A 14,409-nucleotide genomic window follows, 5' to 3' on the forward strand; every position below is an offset into this window, starting at 1 on the left:
TATTTTATTTCTATAAAAGACTATTTTCCACAAAATAATGTCTGCTTCAAAACGTTACCAGGACATAAATTATTTATGAAATTATGAAGAAAAGACTAGATGTGGAATCAGGAGACCTGCACAAGTGTCTTGGCTCTGCTACTTCCAACTTGTAATACCCTGTCAAGGTCATGTAATCTCTCTGGACTCTTTATCTGCAAATGAGGGAAAGGAACACCTAGCTCAGATATTTGTTGGAAAGATTAAAAGAGATTTTGTATATAGAAACAGTTAACACCACCACCTTACCTCTGTCTAGATTTGAACTTTTTTTGTTTATAAACTTTTTTTTAGAGTATAAAATGCATACAGAAGAGTACCCAAATCATATATATATATATACAAATTTTCTTAAGATGAACCAACCTATCCATGTAACTAGCACATAGATCAAGAGTTATCATTATTAGAATCTCAGAAGCACCCCTGCCATATTAACCCCTTCTAGTTGCTACCTGACTACTTCCCCCAAGGTAATCATTATTCTATCTACCAATGTTGGAGATGAGTTTTTCTTGTTTTTGAACTTTGTATAAATGGGAATCCTACTGTATGTACTCTTTTATGTTTGACATCTTGAGCTCAACAATATGTTTCTGAGATTCATCCAAATTGTTGCATGTAGTTGTAGTTCATTCTCATTACTGTATAGTATTCCATTGGATGAATACCTTAGATTATCTTGATAAAATCTCCTGATTCCAGAGGTGGGGCAAGATGGTAGACTAGACTAGAGGTGCCCAATGCACGATCCTCCCACAGAAAGAGACCAGAGTGAGGAATGGACAGCTAAAGTACAGGGAAAAACACTGGTGGGAGAGTGTGAGAGGGCAGTGGGGGCCTGGTGAGGCACCTGTGGAACATGAAAACCAAGCAGGGTGGTATACAGGAGAAAGGGGCATTTGGCTTCATCCACTGCCATGTCTCCGACACCAGGATCACCTAGAAGGAATTCTCCCTTGCAGCGGAAAGAATCTGCTCCGCCAAAGCACTTCCCAGCAGTAACCCTCCTCCTGCTCCTGCCTCAGCCTGCTCCCACCACTGCCACAGTTGTCTGTGCCACCGTCTAGTCCCAAGCCATGGCCCTTCTCCCTGCACAGGAGTTCATCTTGTCCAGTGCACCCCATCACATGGCCCATGCCACCCACATGGCCCTGCCAAACAACCCACATGGCCCCAGCTTTCCAACCATCCATGCAACCCCAGCCACCTACATGGCTCCAGCCTTCCAGCTGCACATATCATTCCAACTACCAGACTGCCTGTGCAGCTCCACCCCACCACATGGGCTCAGCCATCCAGCCACCTGTGCAGCTCCACCTTCCTGTTCAGCTCAACTCAACCATGTGGGCCCTGCCCTTTGGCTACCTGCATGGCCCCTGCCACCCATGTGGCCTCCCCTGCCTGCATGAGCCCAGCTATCCAGCTGGCCTCACCTGCTCACGCAGCCCCAGCCACCCTGGCTTCCCCAGCCATCCATGCAATCCCAGCTGCCACAGTCACCCATGTGGCCCCACCCACACATGTGGGCCCAACCACCCAGACACCCACATGGATCCAGTGGCCTCACTGGCCCACACAGGCCCAGCCACGTGTGTAGCCCCAGCCACAGAGGTAGCTGCCAGTGCCCCCTAGAACTACTAGGTATACCCAGAACTACTGAGTCTATCCAGAACAACTGAGTCTATCCAGAACCACTGAGACTACTGAGTCTACCCAGAACCAAAACTAAAATATCCCACCCAATGGGCAATGTATACAAATCTACACGAGGGAGTCTCTCCTCAAGAGCCACCCCAGAAGCAACCGCTCAACCAGATGACTAGATAAAAAAGTAGGGATACTAGAAATACCAAAAAAAAAAAAAAAAAAAAAAAAACAAACAAAAAAATAGAATATGACACCAGCCAAGAAATACTATAATTCTCAAATACCAAACCCTGAACAACAGGAAACCCTTGAAATGTCTGAAAAGGAATTCTGAGTAACAATCTTAAAGAAACTCAGTGAGATACAAGAAGACTCAGTTAGACAACATAACACAATGAGAAAAACAATCCAGGACATGAAGGGGGAAATTTACAAAGAGATAAATATCATAAAAAAGAATGTAGCAGAACTCCTGGAACTGAAAGACTTATTCAATGAAATAAAACTACAATTGACAGTGTAAGCAGCAGGCTAGAGCAAGCAGAAGAAAGAATTTCTGATCTCTAAGACAGTTTTTTTGAAATAAGCCAAGAGGACCAAAAAAAAAAAAAAGAAGAATTAAAAAAATGAAGAAAATCTATGAGAGCCAGCAGACAACCTTAAGCGCATAAACATCCAAATCATGGGTGCTCTGGAAGGGGAGGAGAAAGGAAAAGGCATTGAAAACATATTCAATGAAATAATAGTGGAAAACTTCTCAGGTATTTGTAGAGATACAGACTTCCAGATGCAAGAGGCTTAAAGGTTCCCAAACAAATTCAGTCCAGAAAGGTCTTCTCTGAGACACATTGTAGTCAGACTGTCAAAAGTCAGACAAAGAGAGAATCCTAAAAACAGCATGAGAAAAGCATCAAGTCACCTTCAGACTAACAGCAGACTTCTCAACAGAAATCTTACAGGCCAGAAGAGAATGGGATGATATATTTAAAGTACTAAAAGAAAAAAACTGCCAGCCAAGCATACTATATACCCAGGAGGCTATCCTTCAGAAATGAAGGGTAAATAGTGTATTTCCCAGACAAATCTCATAATTCCTGAATCTGAAGATTCCAGTGTTTCACCAATTCTGGAAATTATTTGTAAATATATCTTCAAATATTGATTCTCCTGGAACCCTTATTGAAAAATGCTGAACTTTCTCATTCCACTCTTACTGTCTCTTTTATGTTTTCTATCTCTTTATCTTTCAGTGCTGCCTTTTTTGTGATTTCTTTAAAATAATCTTTCAGTTCACCAAATTTTTTACTTGTGCCAATTCTGCACTTTAACCTATCCATTGTAAAATTTCTGTATTTTTCGATTGATTGAAGTTCTATTTGGTTCTCTTTCAAATCTACCTGTTCTTTTTTGGAGTGTCTTGTTCTTGTGTTTTTGAATGCTTGATTTTACAGACTTATTCTAATCATTTCTATCTAGTAGTTTTACTAACGTTCCTCCAAGTCTAATCCTGTGGTTTACTACGGTTGCTGATATTCACTCAAATGTATTTTGTAATTTTAGATTGTGAGCTTATTCTCAGCAGGATTTCATTCTGGAGGAATTCTGTGCTTCCTGGTTTGAAGACAAGTCCCTCAAGAAAAGGTTCGCATTCACGTCTGCCAGGTCCTTTAGGGGATAAACCAGCCCAGTACACTTATTATGTTAATTCCTTGACCTCAGGAGTCCTGAGACAATCAGAGACTATAAATTTGAACCCCAAACTTGTACGAGGTGAGGCTTTTTTTCCCCACCCCAGATACTGGTCAGAGGCAGATAAGCTTCTTTGTCTTCCTTCCTTATACTGGTGGGCCAACTTTTTCTAATATAATCCTTTTTTTTTTTAAACTGAGGATATATCCCTTTGAAGGTCTTGGCTCATGCTGGGTCTCCGTTCCAACTCCTCATTACTTCTGGTTCAAGAGGCCTTATTTCTGGATTGTGTTGGCACTGAAACCCAAGCCCATAATTTCTCTGATATAGTGTTAGCTTACACATACCATGATAGTGATTGTGTCCTTTACTGTGTGGAAGGTGAAGAAATCTGGGGACATCTCTTATCTTAAAAAGGATGCTTGGTATATTTTATCCAGTAAATAGTTGGTACTCAATAAATATAGGTTGAATGAATGAAATATAATTAAGAAGGTAAATCATATTCAGAGTATTCATAGAACCTATGATTTTCAGATTTAAAATAATTTAAATTTAATTTCTGAACAAGTAATAGATGCATATGGTTCTAAATACAGAAGTTATAAAAAGGTTTATAGGAAAAGTTTTTATCCTATTCCTATATTCTAGCTCCACAGCTCCTCTTCCCTTAGGCAACCAACATCATTAGCTTTTTATGTATCCTTCTAGAGACATCTCATGCATTTACTAGCAAATATGTATAGATATATTCATGGTAGGACACTATACACACCTTTTCTACATCTTAATCCTTTCACTCAACAATACGTCTTTGACATTTTTTTCTGAATCACTACATAAAGAAAATATAGATTATTTTGAAGCTAGTTAGAAAGGCTTTTTAAAAAATCCCCACCCTATTGCTGTCTACAAATGCATTTTAAATATATCAAACTTAAATGGACAAATTCCTACATCCATAAAGGCATTCACTCCTAATGGTTAACCAGGAATGACAGAGTGACTCGTCTAGATTCTCAAGGGCACATTCAGTCTGTTTTAGCTGTTGCTACAGTTTCTGGGAAGGAGAAATAAAAGGAAAACACAGCACATGCCACAGAGAAGGCACTAAAAATGTCTGAATGAGGAATGAAAGAAGAAACAGGAGGATGGAAATAAGGACAGAATCAACAGAGTATGCAAGTGCCTTGACAAGGGGTCATCTTTCTAAGCAGGGCAGAAAATCCACATCTTATGGAATATATTCTGGAGTAAAAGAAAGTTGGCCTCTTGAAGCAAGGCATCAGGAAAAAGAGGTAGCCTTGAATTTTGTGCTGAAGGCCACACTATCACTGTGAAGAGTTTCCTCTTCTTCTTTTCTAACTCTCCAGTTGTTTGACTTATGCCTAGTTATCGCAGATTACCATTACAGCTGTGGAGATGGCTGAGAAAAGTTTTTTTCTGGGTTAAAAATTAGGGTTTAGTATAGCCAGCTCTTGGTAAAGTTACAGAAGCTATATGACAGAAATACCATATAAACATGTTTGAGGAGTGAGAGATGAGAATGCTGTGGAAGGAGGATTGGGAATGCATTCTCTTTTCTCTCTCTTCCTACCAAATATAGAGACAATGGTTTAAATTTCTGGTTCCCCTAGGCAACTTTATTAACCTCTTTGAGTTCTGGTTTCCTCACTTATTGTTTCACCCATTATTGAAAGTGGGGCATTGCAGTCTCTAATTACTATTTTTGAATTGTCTACTTTCCCCTTCATTTCTGTCAGTTTTCACTTCATGTATTTTGGTGCTGTTATTAGGTGCATATAATTGTTATATTTTCTAGGTGAACTGATCCATTTATCTTTATAAAATGTCCCTCTTTATCTCTAGTAACATTTTTTGTTTTAAAGTCTGTTTTGTCTAATATTAGTATAGTCATACATGTGGTTCCTACATTCATGATACAACTTTTTCCCTCCCTTTACTTTCAATCTAATTGTATCTTTGAATCTAAAGGGTGTCTCCTGTAGACAGCACATAATTGGATCATGACAATCTCTGCCTTTTGATTAGATTGTTTAATTCACATTTAATGTTATTATTGATATAGCTGGATTTACATCTGTCAATTTGCTTTTTGTTTTCTACGTGTATCGTCCTTTTTGTTTCTCTGTTCTTTCTTTATTGCTTTCTTTTGCATTAAGTGAATGTAACATTCTACATTGCTAATGTAGTGTTTTAATAATTTTTCTTTTTTCAGTTTTTCTTTAGTGGTTGCTCTAGGGTTTATCATATATATCATCTTAACTTATCAAAATCAGCTTCAGATTTAAACTAGCTTAACTCCAGTGATATACAGAAATATTACTATACATTTTTACTATTATACTACTAGTATAGTATTATTACTATTATAGTTTTACTATTTACCTATATAGCTCTCTTCCATTTTCCCTCTTTTAGTGGTAGTACTGTTAACATATTATATATACTAATGTTAAAAACCCAACAATACATTGTTACAGTTATTACTTTACCTAATCTGTAGTCATTTCCTACAGCTTTGCTCCAACCCATCTCCTTTGTGCTGTTATTGGCAAATACACTCCTATTATACTTCTATATGTTATAGGTCCAGCAATACAGTATATACATATTATTTCAAACATTGTTTTTAAAATCAGTTAAGAAAGGAGAAAAAGTGTGCATTTATATTGCCTTTTATAATTACATAATTACCAGTAAATTGGTGCTCTTTGTTTTTTCATGTGCATTCAAATTACCATCTAGGGTCACTTGCTTTCAGACTAAATAACTTCCTTTAGTATTTCTTATAATGTAGGTCCACTAGCAACAAATTCTCTCAGTTTTTGCTTATCTAGGAAAGACTTTATTCGCCTTCATTTTTGAAAGATAGCTTGCTGGACATAATTCCTTCTATATCTGTAAATAAATATTCAAGTTCAGAAGGTAGTGGAATAACATATTCAAAATGCTCAACAACAATAATAAAAAACTGACAACTGGGACACAAATTGCTCTACAAACTAATCCAATCAAATTATAGGGCTTCTTTGGAAAAATACTTTCTAAGGCCAGTGTTTGATATTTGTTCTAACCCAAGAAGGCTCCTACTGGCTGTCATGTTCTCTGGCTGTCTCCACTGTTCTTTTTTCTTTTTCCCCCTCACTATTCTTGAGAGCACCTTTAGTCTTGAAAACTAATAATATGGTTCTCCAAGCTCTGTTGTGAATGGAGTAAGTTCCTTTGGAAAGCAATTAGGAGCTATTTACTTTCTGTCCATTTTTTCCCCCTAGGCAAAATCTCTGAGCCAGAGCTCTGGAGCTCAGGGTAGGGAACAGTAGCAAGCTTCCCTATGAGTGATACCCCCACAATATACAAGCTGAGTGCTTGGTAGGAGCTAAGCAGCAGCCTGAGTTCCTCTCAGCTTTCCTCTCCTGGCATGGAACCACCACCTCACAAGCCAGGGCAAGGGAGATCAGGACCCAGTATTCTCAGTGCACTACATCTAAGGGAGAGCCTCAATTTCATGAGATGGGGAAGGGAGAATAAGGGAGCCCCCATCTCTCGAACGCATTTATCCAGGACAGCCTCCGCAAAAGGTAGCCAGAGAATAAGATGTGTACAAGTCTTGCTTTTCCCAGGAAAAAAAGCCCTCTGACTGAGAGCTGGGAGGAGAGGGAGCCCTATATTCCTGGCTACAGGATTCTGGAAATGGAGTCTCTGCCTCACTGAGCTGGGAGGAGAAAAGGAAGGAGTGATTTTGGTTTAATTACTACAGACTCTTGCCTTCTTACCAAATTTTTGTAGATTTTCTTGAATAAACATTTCTTCATTTGCTGTTTGTCCTTAGTATCATTTCTAGAAGCTTTAAATGTCTGTATTTTAAAAAATAATTTATACCAATTTCATGAGGAGCAGATCAGTGGAGTTTCTCACACGATCATGATGAAAGTCAGTCTCTGAGTTTATTACTATAGCTTCAAAATAACATTTTGATGTTTGGAAGAGCAAGTCTCTCTTTCTTGTTTTTCTTCAAATTGCCTTAGGTATTCTTGGCTCTTTTCTTCCATACGAATTTTAGGACAAGCTTGTTAAATCCCATAAAATACCTGATGGGATTCTTATGAAAATTTTCTGAATTTGTAGTTTGTCTTGGGGGAATTGATCTTTATGATACCGAGATTTCCCATTCACGAACATAAACTATTTCTGCTTCTATTTAGATCTTTGAAAAAATATCTTTTAAAAAAGTATTATAATTTTTTTCTATATATGTTTTGCATATCTTTTGTTAGGCTGAGTCTTAGGATTTTGTTGCGAATGTAAATAAAACCTTTAAAATTTTTTTATTTTCTACATTTTATACTAAATGTTTAAAAGTAGAAGTTTAAAAACTGATGCATTCAGCATCTTTACTAAACCATATTATTAGTTTTCATAATTTGACTATAGAGTCTCCTGGATTTCTATGTAGCTAATTATATTGTTTGAGAATAATTTTGATTTCATTTCTTTTCGTACATCTCATGGACCTTTTATTTCTTTGGTTTTTCTTTCTGCATAGTCTAGAATTCCAATACAACATGAAAGAGAAATAGTTATGGCAGCCATCCTTTTCTTGTTCTAATTTTAAAGGAAATGCTTCAAATATTCCATCTTTAATAATAGTATTTGCTGTAAGATTTTGATACATCACCTAATCAGTTTTCCTTCCATTCTTAGGTTATTAAGAGTTTTTTTAATCATAAAAAATAATATTAACGAACATTTATTGAGGACTAGGTGTCAGACATTCTTCTAAGCACTTTACTTGGATTAACTCATTATATCCTCATAACAAATCTTTGAGGTTATCCTTATCTCATCATGAGAAAACTGAGGAACAGTGAGTTAAATAATTTGTCTAAGGTCAGTAGTAGAACTAGAATTTGAACCCAGAAGTCTGGCTTAGGAGCACAAAGGCTTAGCCACTTTTCTATATTGTTTTTTAAAATAAGTGTTGAATTTCCTCAAATGCTTTTTCTACATTTAATTTGACCATAAGGTTTTTCACCAATTTGTTAATGTGGAAAATTACATTAATAAATTTTTTAATGTTAAATCACCCTTGCGTTGCTTGGATAAACCCAAGTTGATTGTCACGTATGTTTCTTTTTAAAGTATATTGATGAATTTCATTTGCTAATATTTTATTAAGGATTTTTGTATCTATATTCAAAAGTGAGATTGACTCACAATTTTCCTTTTTCTTGTTGGTTTTGTTACCGAGGTTATACTAGCTAAACTCATAAATGAGTTGGGGTAGGCATTTGGTGACAGACATTTCAATCTTCATTACCAGGCTCATATGTGAGGGCTTTCCACGAACTTCAAAAAGTTCATGGAAAGATTACTAGTATCTTTCAATTCTATTTTTCCATGAACTTTTTGAAGTACCTTATATATAGGTTATCATAATAGCTAGTCCAATAGTTTAGACTCCTAGATAACCCAGCGAGGTTCCTGACATCTAAGCAAATGCTAAGTAGTGGACGAAAGTGGACAGGGGCTTTGGAGCCACTTGCTACTGAATGGCAGTCTAAGACTGCCAAGACTGGCAAAATGGCCTAATGTTTTCCCTCCAAAAAGGTCTGAAGGTGGTTGATCCTTAATCTAGTTTAAGTATTGATGGCTATCTTTTATTCAACCACATTCACATCCAAATAGAATCTTTGAATTACATTTACTAGTACTTTACAGTTTAAAAAATACTTTAAAATTTCTTACCTCAATGAATTTAGCCAGTAGCTCTCTAAGCCGTATTATTATTTCTACTGTACAGATTATTTTTCCTCTATTTTATAGATTACTTAAGTAAAGATTACTTAACTAAGCTAATCAGTTAGAAGGGGAAATGAGTTTAAAAATCAAATTTAGTTTTCTTCACTTCAATTACATCAAGAAAGTATTTCTTGTAGGAGAGATGCTAGATTCTACAGGGACAATGATTAGTATTTCACATGTCACTGACAGTACCAAGAATGAAATGATTTTTCAAAGGGGAGTTGGAGGAACCTCCATTTCTGTTGATAGTAGAGAAATGCTTGATTTACTATCAATGTGACCATAAGAATTTTAGAATATCTCCAACTTTCCAGGTTATTAATCTGTTTTTTTAAACAAAAAGTTATTGTGTCTCTGCTAGCTGCCAGGTACTTTTCTAAGCATTTATATAGTGTTGAACAGACAAAGTTGAGATAAACAAATAAAGAAAATGTTCAAATATGATTATTTAATAATTTAGAAACATCTTACCATAATGTAGAGCTGTTTGACCTTCATTGTCCTGTAAAAGAAATGAATAATATATTTTAGAAGTCTAAGTAATTGCAAAAGTAAGAAAGTACATAAACTATAGCAAATATGTCCAATACCAAAGTTCCACAGGCTTATTAAACACAGGAGAAGTCAGTTCCTTGAGCTTCACAGTGACCTGTGACCAAGCTCTACTTTAAGAGCATAGGAGGATGGTAATTTGTGCATTGCAGCAGCTACAGTAGAGTGATGGGATAACTAGTTATCTGCAGATAATAAGCCAAAGGGAACTTCTTAAAATGCAGCAGTTTGGTTACTCAATCAGTGGCAGAAAAACTGACACTGTATATCATTTATCTTGGCCAGGATTAGCATGTTTTTTTTCTAATCTTGTCCCCAAATCTATCTAAGGAATCTGTGATTTACAGTAAGAGTGATTAGCTTTTTAATCCATTTTCAGACTCATGAATTTCAAGCTAATAACATTAGGTTTCCTAACCAGATCAAATACCATAAAGAAATGTGATTTCAAAGCATGCAAGGTCCCAGAAGTTGTTAAGAAAGCCAAAAGTTCTCATAGATTACTCAGGAAATTCTAATATTTCAGTTAATTTTTTTCTTTTAAAACCAAGATATTCTAACTCTATATACTACTTATAGCATAGATGAGTACTTTTTAGCAAATTGAGAGCAGTTAACCATATTACATGAGCAACAAATAATCACAATTAAGCACAGGTGAAAAGTAGAATTTAGTAATTAATTTGATATGCACTTCATAATATGCATGGCCATTATTATGCCTCTGGCAATTACAAATAATGCTAAACTATTATTTTGAATAACTTGGAGAGGGTGATATGACAAACCAAACGACTATTCCTGGGTACCTCTTATCTGCCTTTCCCACCTCCGAAAAGCTGAATGTGGGAGTGGGGGTTGGCTCCAGAACTTTTTGGCTATAGGTCTCTCTATTTAATCTCCCAGGAAGATGAACAAGAAGAGTGACATAGGGAACTTGTTTTTTGGTTCAGATAGGTAGTAAGAAAAAAGTCATGGCAGGGGGACAACCTTGAAGCAATGTAGTTTGTTTTCTTATAGGGAATATAAGTTCTGATTGGATTTGAGGTAAGGTGTGTGTGGATGGGTAAGAGGAGATATGAAAGAAGTAATTTTGAGAAAGCAGGGTAGGGTACAGTTGGCTGAGGTGCAACAGTGGCTAAGTTTGGGATGTCCATCAAGTATCATAAGGATAATAAACTCTAAGGAAAGTAAAAGGTGAAAAGTAGAACCAACAAGTCAGAAAGCATAGGACATCATTTTTGCCTACTTTTTTCCTTGTCTTTTTAATTTAGATACAGTCAGTCCCTACTTTGCCTTACTCTGCCCTTGAGATTAAGAACCGGCAGGGGAAGAGAACTGAGGCAGCGATAGTGAACAGGATCTTTGTGATACTTACACAGGGCAGCATGACCATGTTAGTTGTGCTCCAGAGTGTTTTGACTTGCCTAGCTATAGCTAAGGGCAATTTCAAAAGAACAGTACTGACCATTATGGCTTATGACCCACATCTACTTTGCCAGTTTCCAATGTTAATCAGTAAAAGTGTATGTATGTGTGTGTATATGCACGTATGTATGTACACACACATATACACACTTGATGGATTTATACACTCACATTTATAGTTTAAATGTGAATGTCCAACAACAGAAAACAGTTTCAGAAAGGGCTTAATCTACTGCAATTTCAGGGCTCTACTTATTCACGCATCCTGCAAGGTTATATTCCCCACAATTATTCACCTTGAGAAAGTGAAGTTCTCTTGCTATTTGTGCACAACTTTCATGTTTTAATCTCTGTGTTCATATATACTCAAAGTTCAGCTTCTTTCAATTTCTAATTCCTCACCTTCGCTGGGGAGGTGGAAGAAAGCATTATTAATTTCTTTTAATCACTTTTACCAATGAATACTAAATCTATATTTCCAGCCTAATTTCCAATTAATTAATTAAAAATATTGAGTTCCTATTATGTCCCAGTCACTGATCTAGGCACTGGGAACACAGAGACGAATGAGACAGAGAAGGTCTCTGATGTTATAAATCTTATATTCTAGTGGTGGGAGAAGCAAGATAAATACAGTTAATAATAGGCAGTGATGAGAGCTTTGGGAATAAAAAAAACCAAAGCAGAATAAGAGAGTAGAGTGATGTGAGACTATTTTAGATAGGACAAAGAACACTATGAGAAAGATACGTTTACAGAGAATTGGGGAAAGCATAGGGTGGCCATGTAACCCAAACTGAGCAAATCACAGAACCCACCATCTTCCTGATCTGAAGGTAAGCATGTTACCCAAGCCAAACCAATTGGAGTTTTCTCTCGGGATTTTTCAAAGTGGAGTGAAGGAATGGAAGTGCGTGTACAGTGAAGGTCCTTTCCTCTCTGTAAAGGTAAAGGGTATAGTGAAATAAGCCAGACATAAAAGGACAAACATTGTATGTTCCACTTATATGTGGTACCTAGAGTAGTTTAATTCACAGATAGAAAGTAGAACAGTGGTTACCAGGGGCTGGGGCAGAAAAGCATGAGGAGTTATTGTTTAATGGGTATAGAGTTTCAGTTTGGAATGGTGGAAAAGTTCTGGAGATGTATAGTGGTGACAGTTGCACAACAATGTGAATGTACTTAATGCCACTGAACTATACGTTTAAGATGATTAAAATGGTAAATTTCATTTTACCACAGTAAGAAAAGGAAAAAGAAAAGGGTATAAGCCAAAAACTGTAAATGGCAATGTTCTCCACTTCTTGGAGAAAACCAGTCTCCAGTAGGAGAGAAATACTGACAAGGAAAAAAGTAGAGGTGAGAGACAGAGAGACAATGAGGGTCTCTGGTTCTTGTAATTCCAATTATATCACTGCCTTTCTTGGTTTGATGAGCTGACAACAACAAAATACTCCCTAGATAAATGTGATCTTTTTGTCACTTGCAAACAAGAGTCCTCAGTAATACAGGATGCAAGGCATTTTATGACCCAAGCCTTGCTCATTTCTCTCCCAATTTCTTCCTAATTTTGCGACTGTCAACTCCTTAATAAGAATACCTATCTGAACTCCACAGATGAAATGCTCTTTACTTTGCCTGCAAACCATCCTCTAACTTTCATCCATTCATTCATGTGGCTGGCCCATATGGGGATCTGTATCCTCTAAACTTTTCTTTCTTTCTTTCTTTATTGCTGACCACAGCTCTTTTATTTATTTTTATTGAGTTGAAATTCACATAACATAAAATTAACCATTTTTATTTTATTTATTTATTTATTTTACCACTGATCACTACCGCATTTACTTTTAATTTTTTTAATTGACCATTTCTAAAGTAAACAATTCAGTTTTAAAAACAATGTCTTGCTCTTCCCTCATGTTTAAAAATCCCTCTTTGATTTATTTGAGCATTTCAAATAGACTTATTTTATACTCCCTATATTTTTCTTATTTGAGTTAAGGGAGGGGAGACAGGGTTGATGCTAAATGTGATGCTTGTTGTGCTGCCTGACATTTACTTGTTGTAGATTGCTGCCTGTGTGCTTTTTAATTTTGGACTATAAGTTCATCTTAAGTGGGGTTTAATCTGTGAAAAATTTTGTGCTGTACTCCTTGGATTGAGAGTCTGTCCTTCTAGCATGCTTCTTCTTTTGTTTCTGCCATACACTCCAGAGATATTATCAGCTTGAGATCCTTTTGTTGATTTCTTAGCTTGGGGATTTTTGAAGACTTAAGAAGTGCAAATTAAAAACGGCAAACCCATCCCTGCTCCTGGCCTAGGAGCACAGGCCAAGACAAACTCTCCATGTCAACTCTGTATTTGTGGGCAGATTTTTTTTAGTTTACTCTGAGGGTGGCTTGTATTGTTTGAGACCTTTACACCATGGGTACTGAGACTAACAAAGCTTTTCAGGGCAGCACAGTGTTGGTTTAAACTTACCACTTTCTTTTTAATTTTTTTTTTTTTTTTGTCTTTTTCGTGACTGGCACTCAGCCAGTGAGTGCACCGGACATTCCTATATAGGATCCGAACCCGCGGCGGGAGCGTCGCCGCGCTCCCAGCACCGCACTCTCCCGAGTGCGTCACGGGTTCAGCCCTTAAGATTTTGTTTTTTAAAAAAGTTTAGGGCTGGCCAGTTAGCTCAGTTGGTTAGAGTGTGGTGTCTGAACAAAGTCAAGGGTTCAGATCCCCATACTTGCCAGCCACCGAAAAATAAAAACAAAAACCAAAAAAACTTTATTTTAAAGCTTACTACTTTGTTTTTCAGCTATGTTTGTTTTGGCCCTTGGAGAGTTAACTTGCTATGCCTTTACAGAGATGCTTATTATATTTTATTCTGCATTTCTGGGTGTTTTGTGGTAAAACAAAAAGGACTCCCTTCAACCTTTAAGAGTCAGTTCACTTTCTTCAGAAAACCTCTCCTGACTCCTCAGGTGGGCTTAGGTGCCCCTCTTTTCTACGACTATGGAATAGAATATACTTAATGTACTTATCTATCTCTTCCACCTAGACTAGAAACTTCTCATAGGCAAGTGCTATATCTTTCCTCCAGTGCCCATCAGTGTCTTGCATACAGCATGTACTCAATAAATGTTCATGAAATGAGAGAATGAATATGTTACTTTAATCTTTCTTCACTGGTTAATTCTTTAAACAAATTTAAAGACTAATGAATTCAAG

At 36.8% G+C, this 14,409-nt stretch overlaps 1 protein-coding gene across 3 annotated transcripts in view; it reads right to left on the reverse strand.

Annotated features, from left to right (window-relative positions):
- Positions 1 to 14,409, reverse strand: part of ACBD6 (acyl-CoA binding domain containing 6) — a 206,424-nt gene that overhangs the window by 10,529 nt on the left and 181,486 nt on the right. For all 3 annotated transcript variants that reach the window (XM_063104771.1, XM_063104770.1, XM_063104772.1), the window contains one exon: positions 9,676 to 9,706. In XM_063104771.1, the coding sequence (XP_062960841.1) occupies positions 9,676 to 9,706 (31 nt within the window). The remainder of the gene's footprint in view (positions 1 to 9,675; positions 9,707 to 14,409) is intronic.

The sequence above is a fragment of the Cynocephalus volans genome, chromosome 8, assembly GCF_027409185.1.
Source record: "Cynocephalus volans isolate mCynVol1 chromosome 8, mCynVol1.pri, whole genome shotgun sequence".
NCBI classification, from domain to species: domain Eukaryota; kingdom Metazoa; phylum Chordata; class Mammalia; order Dermoptera; family Cynocephalidae; genus Cynocephalus; species Cynocephalus volans.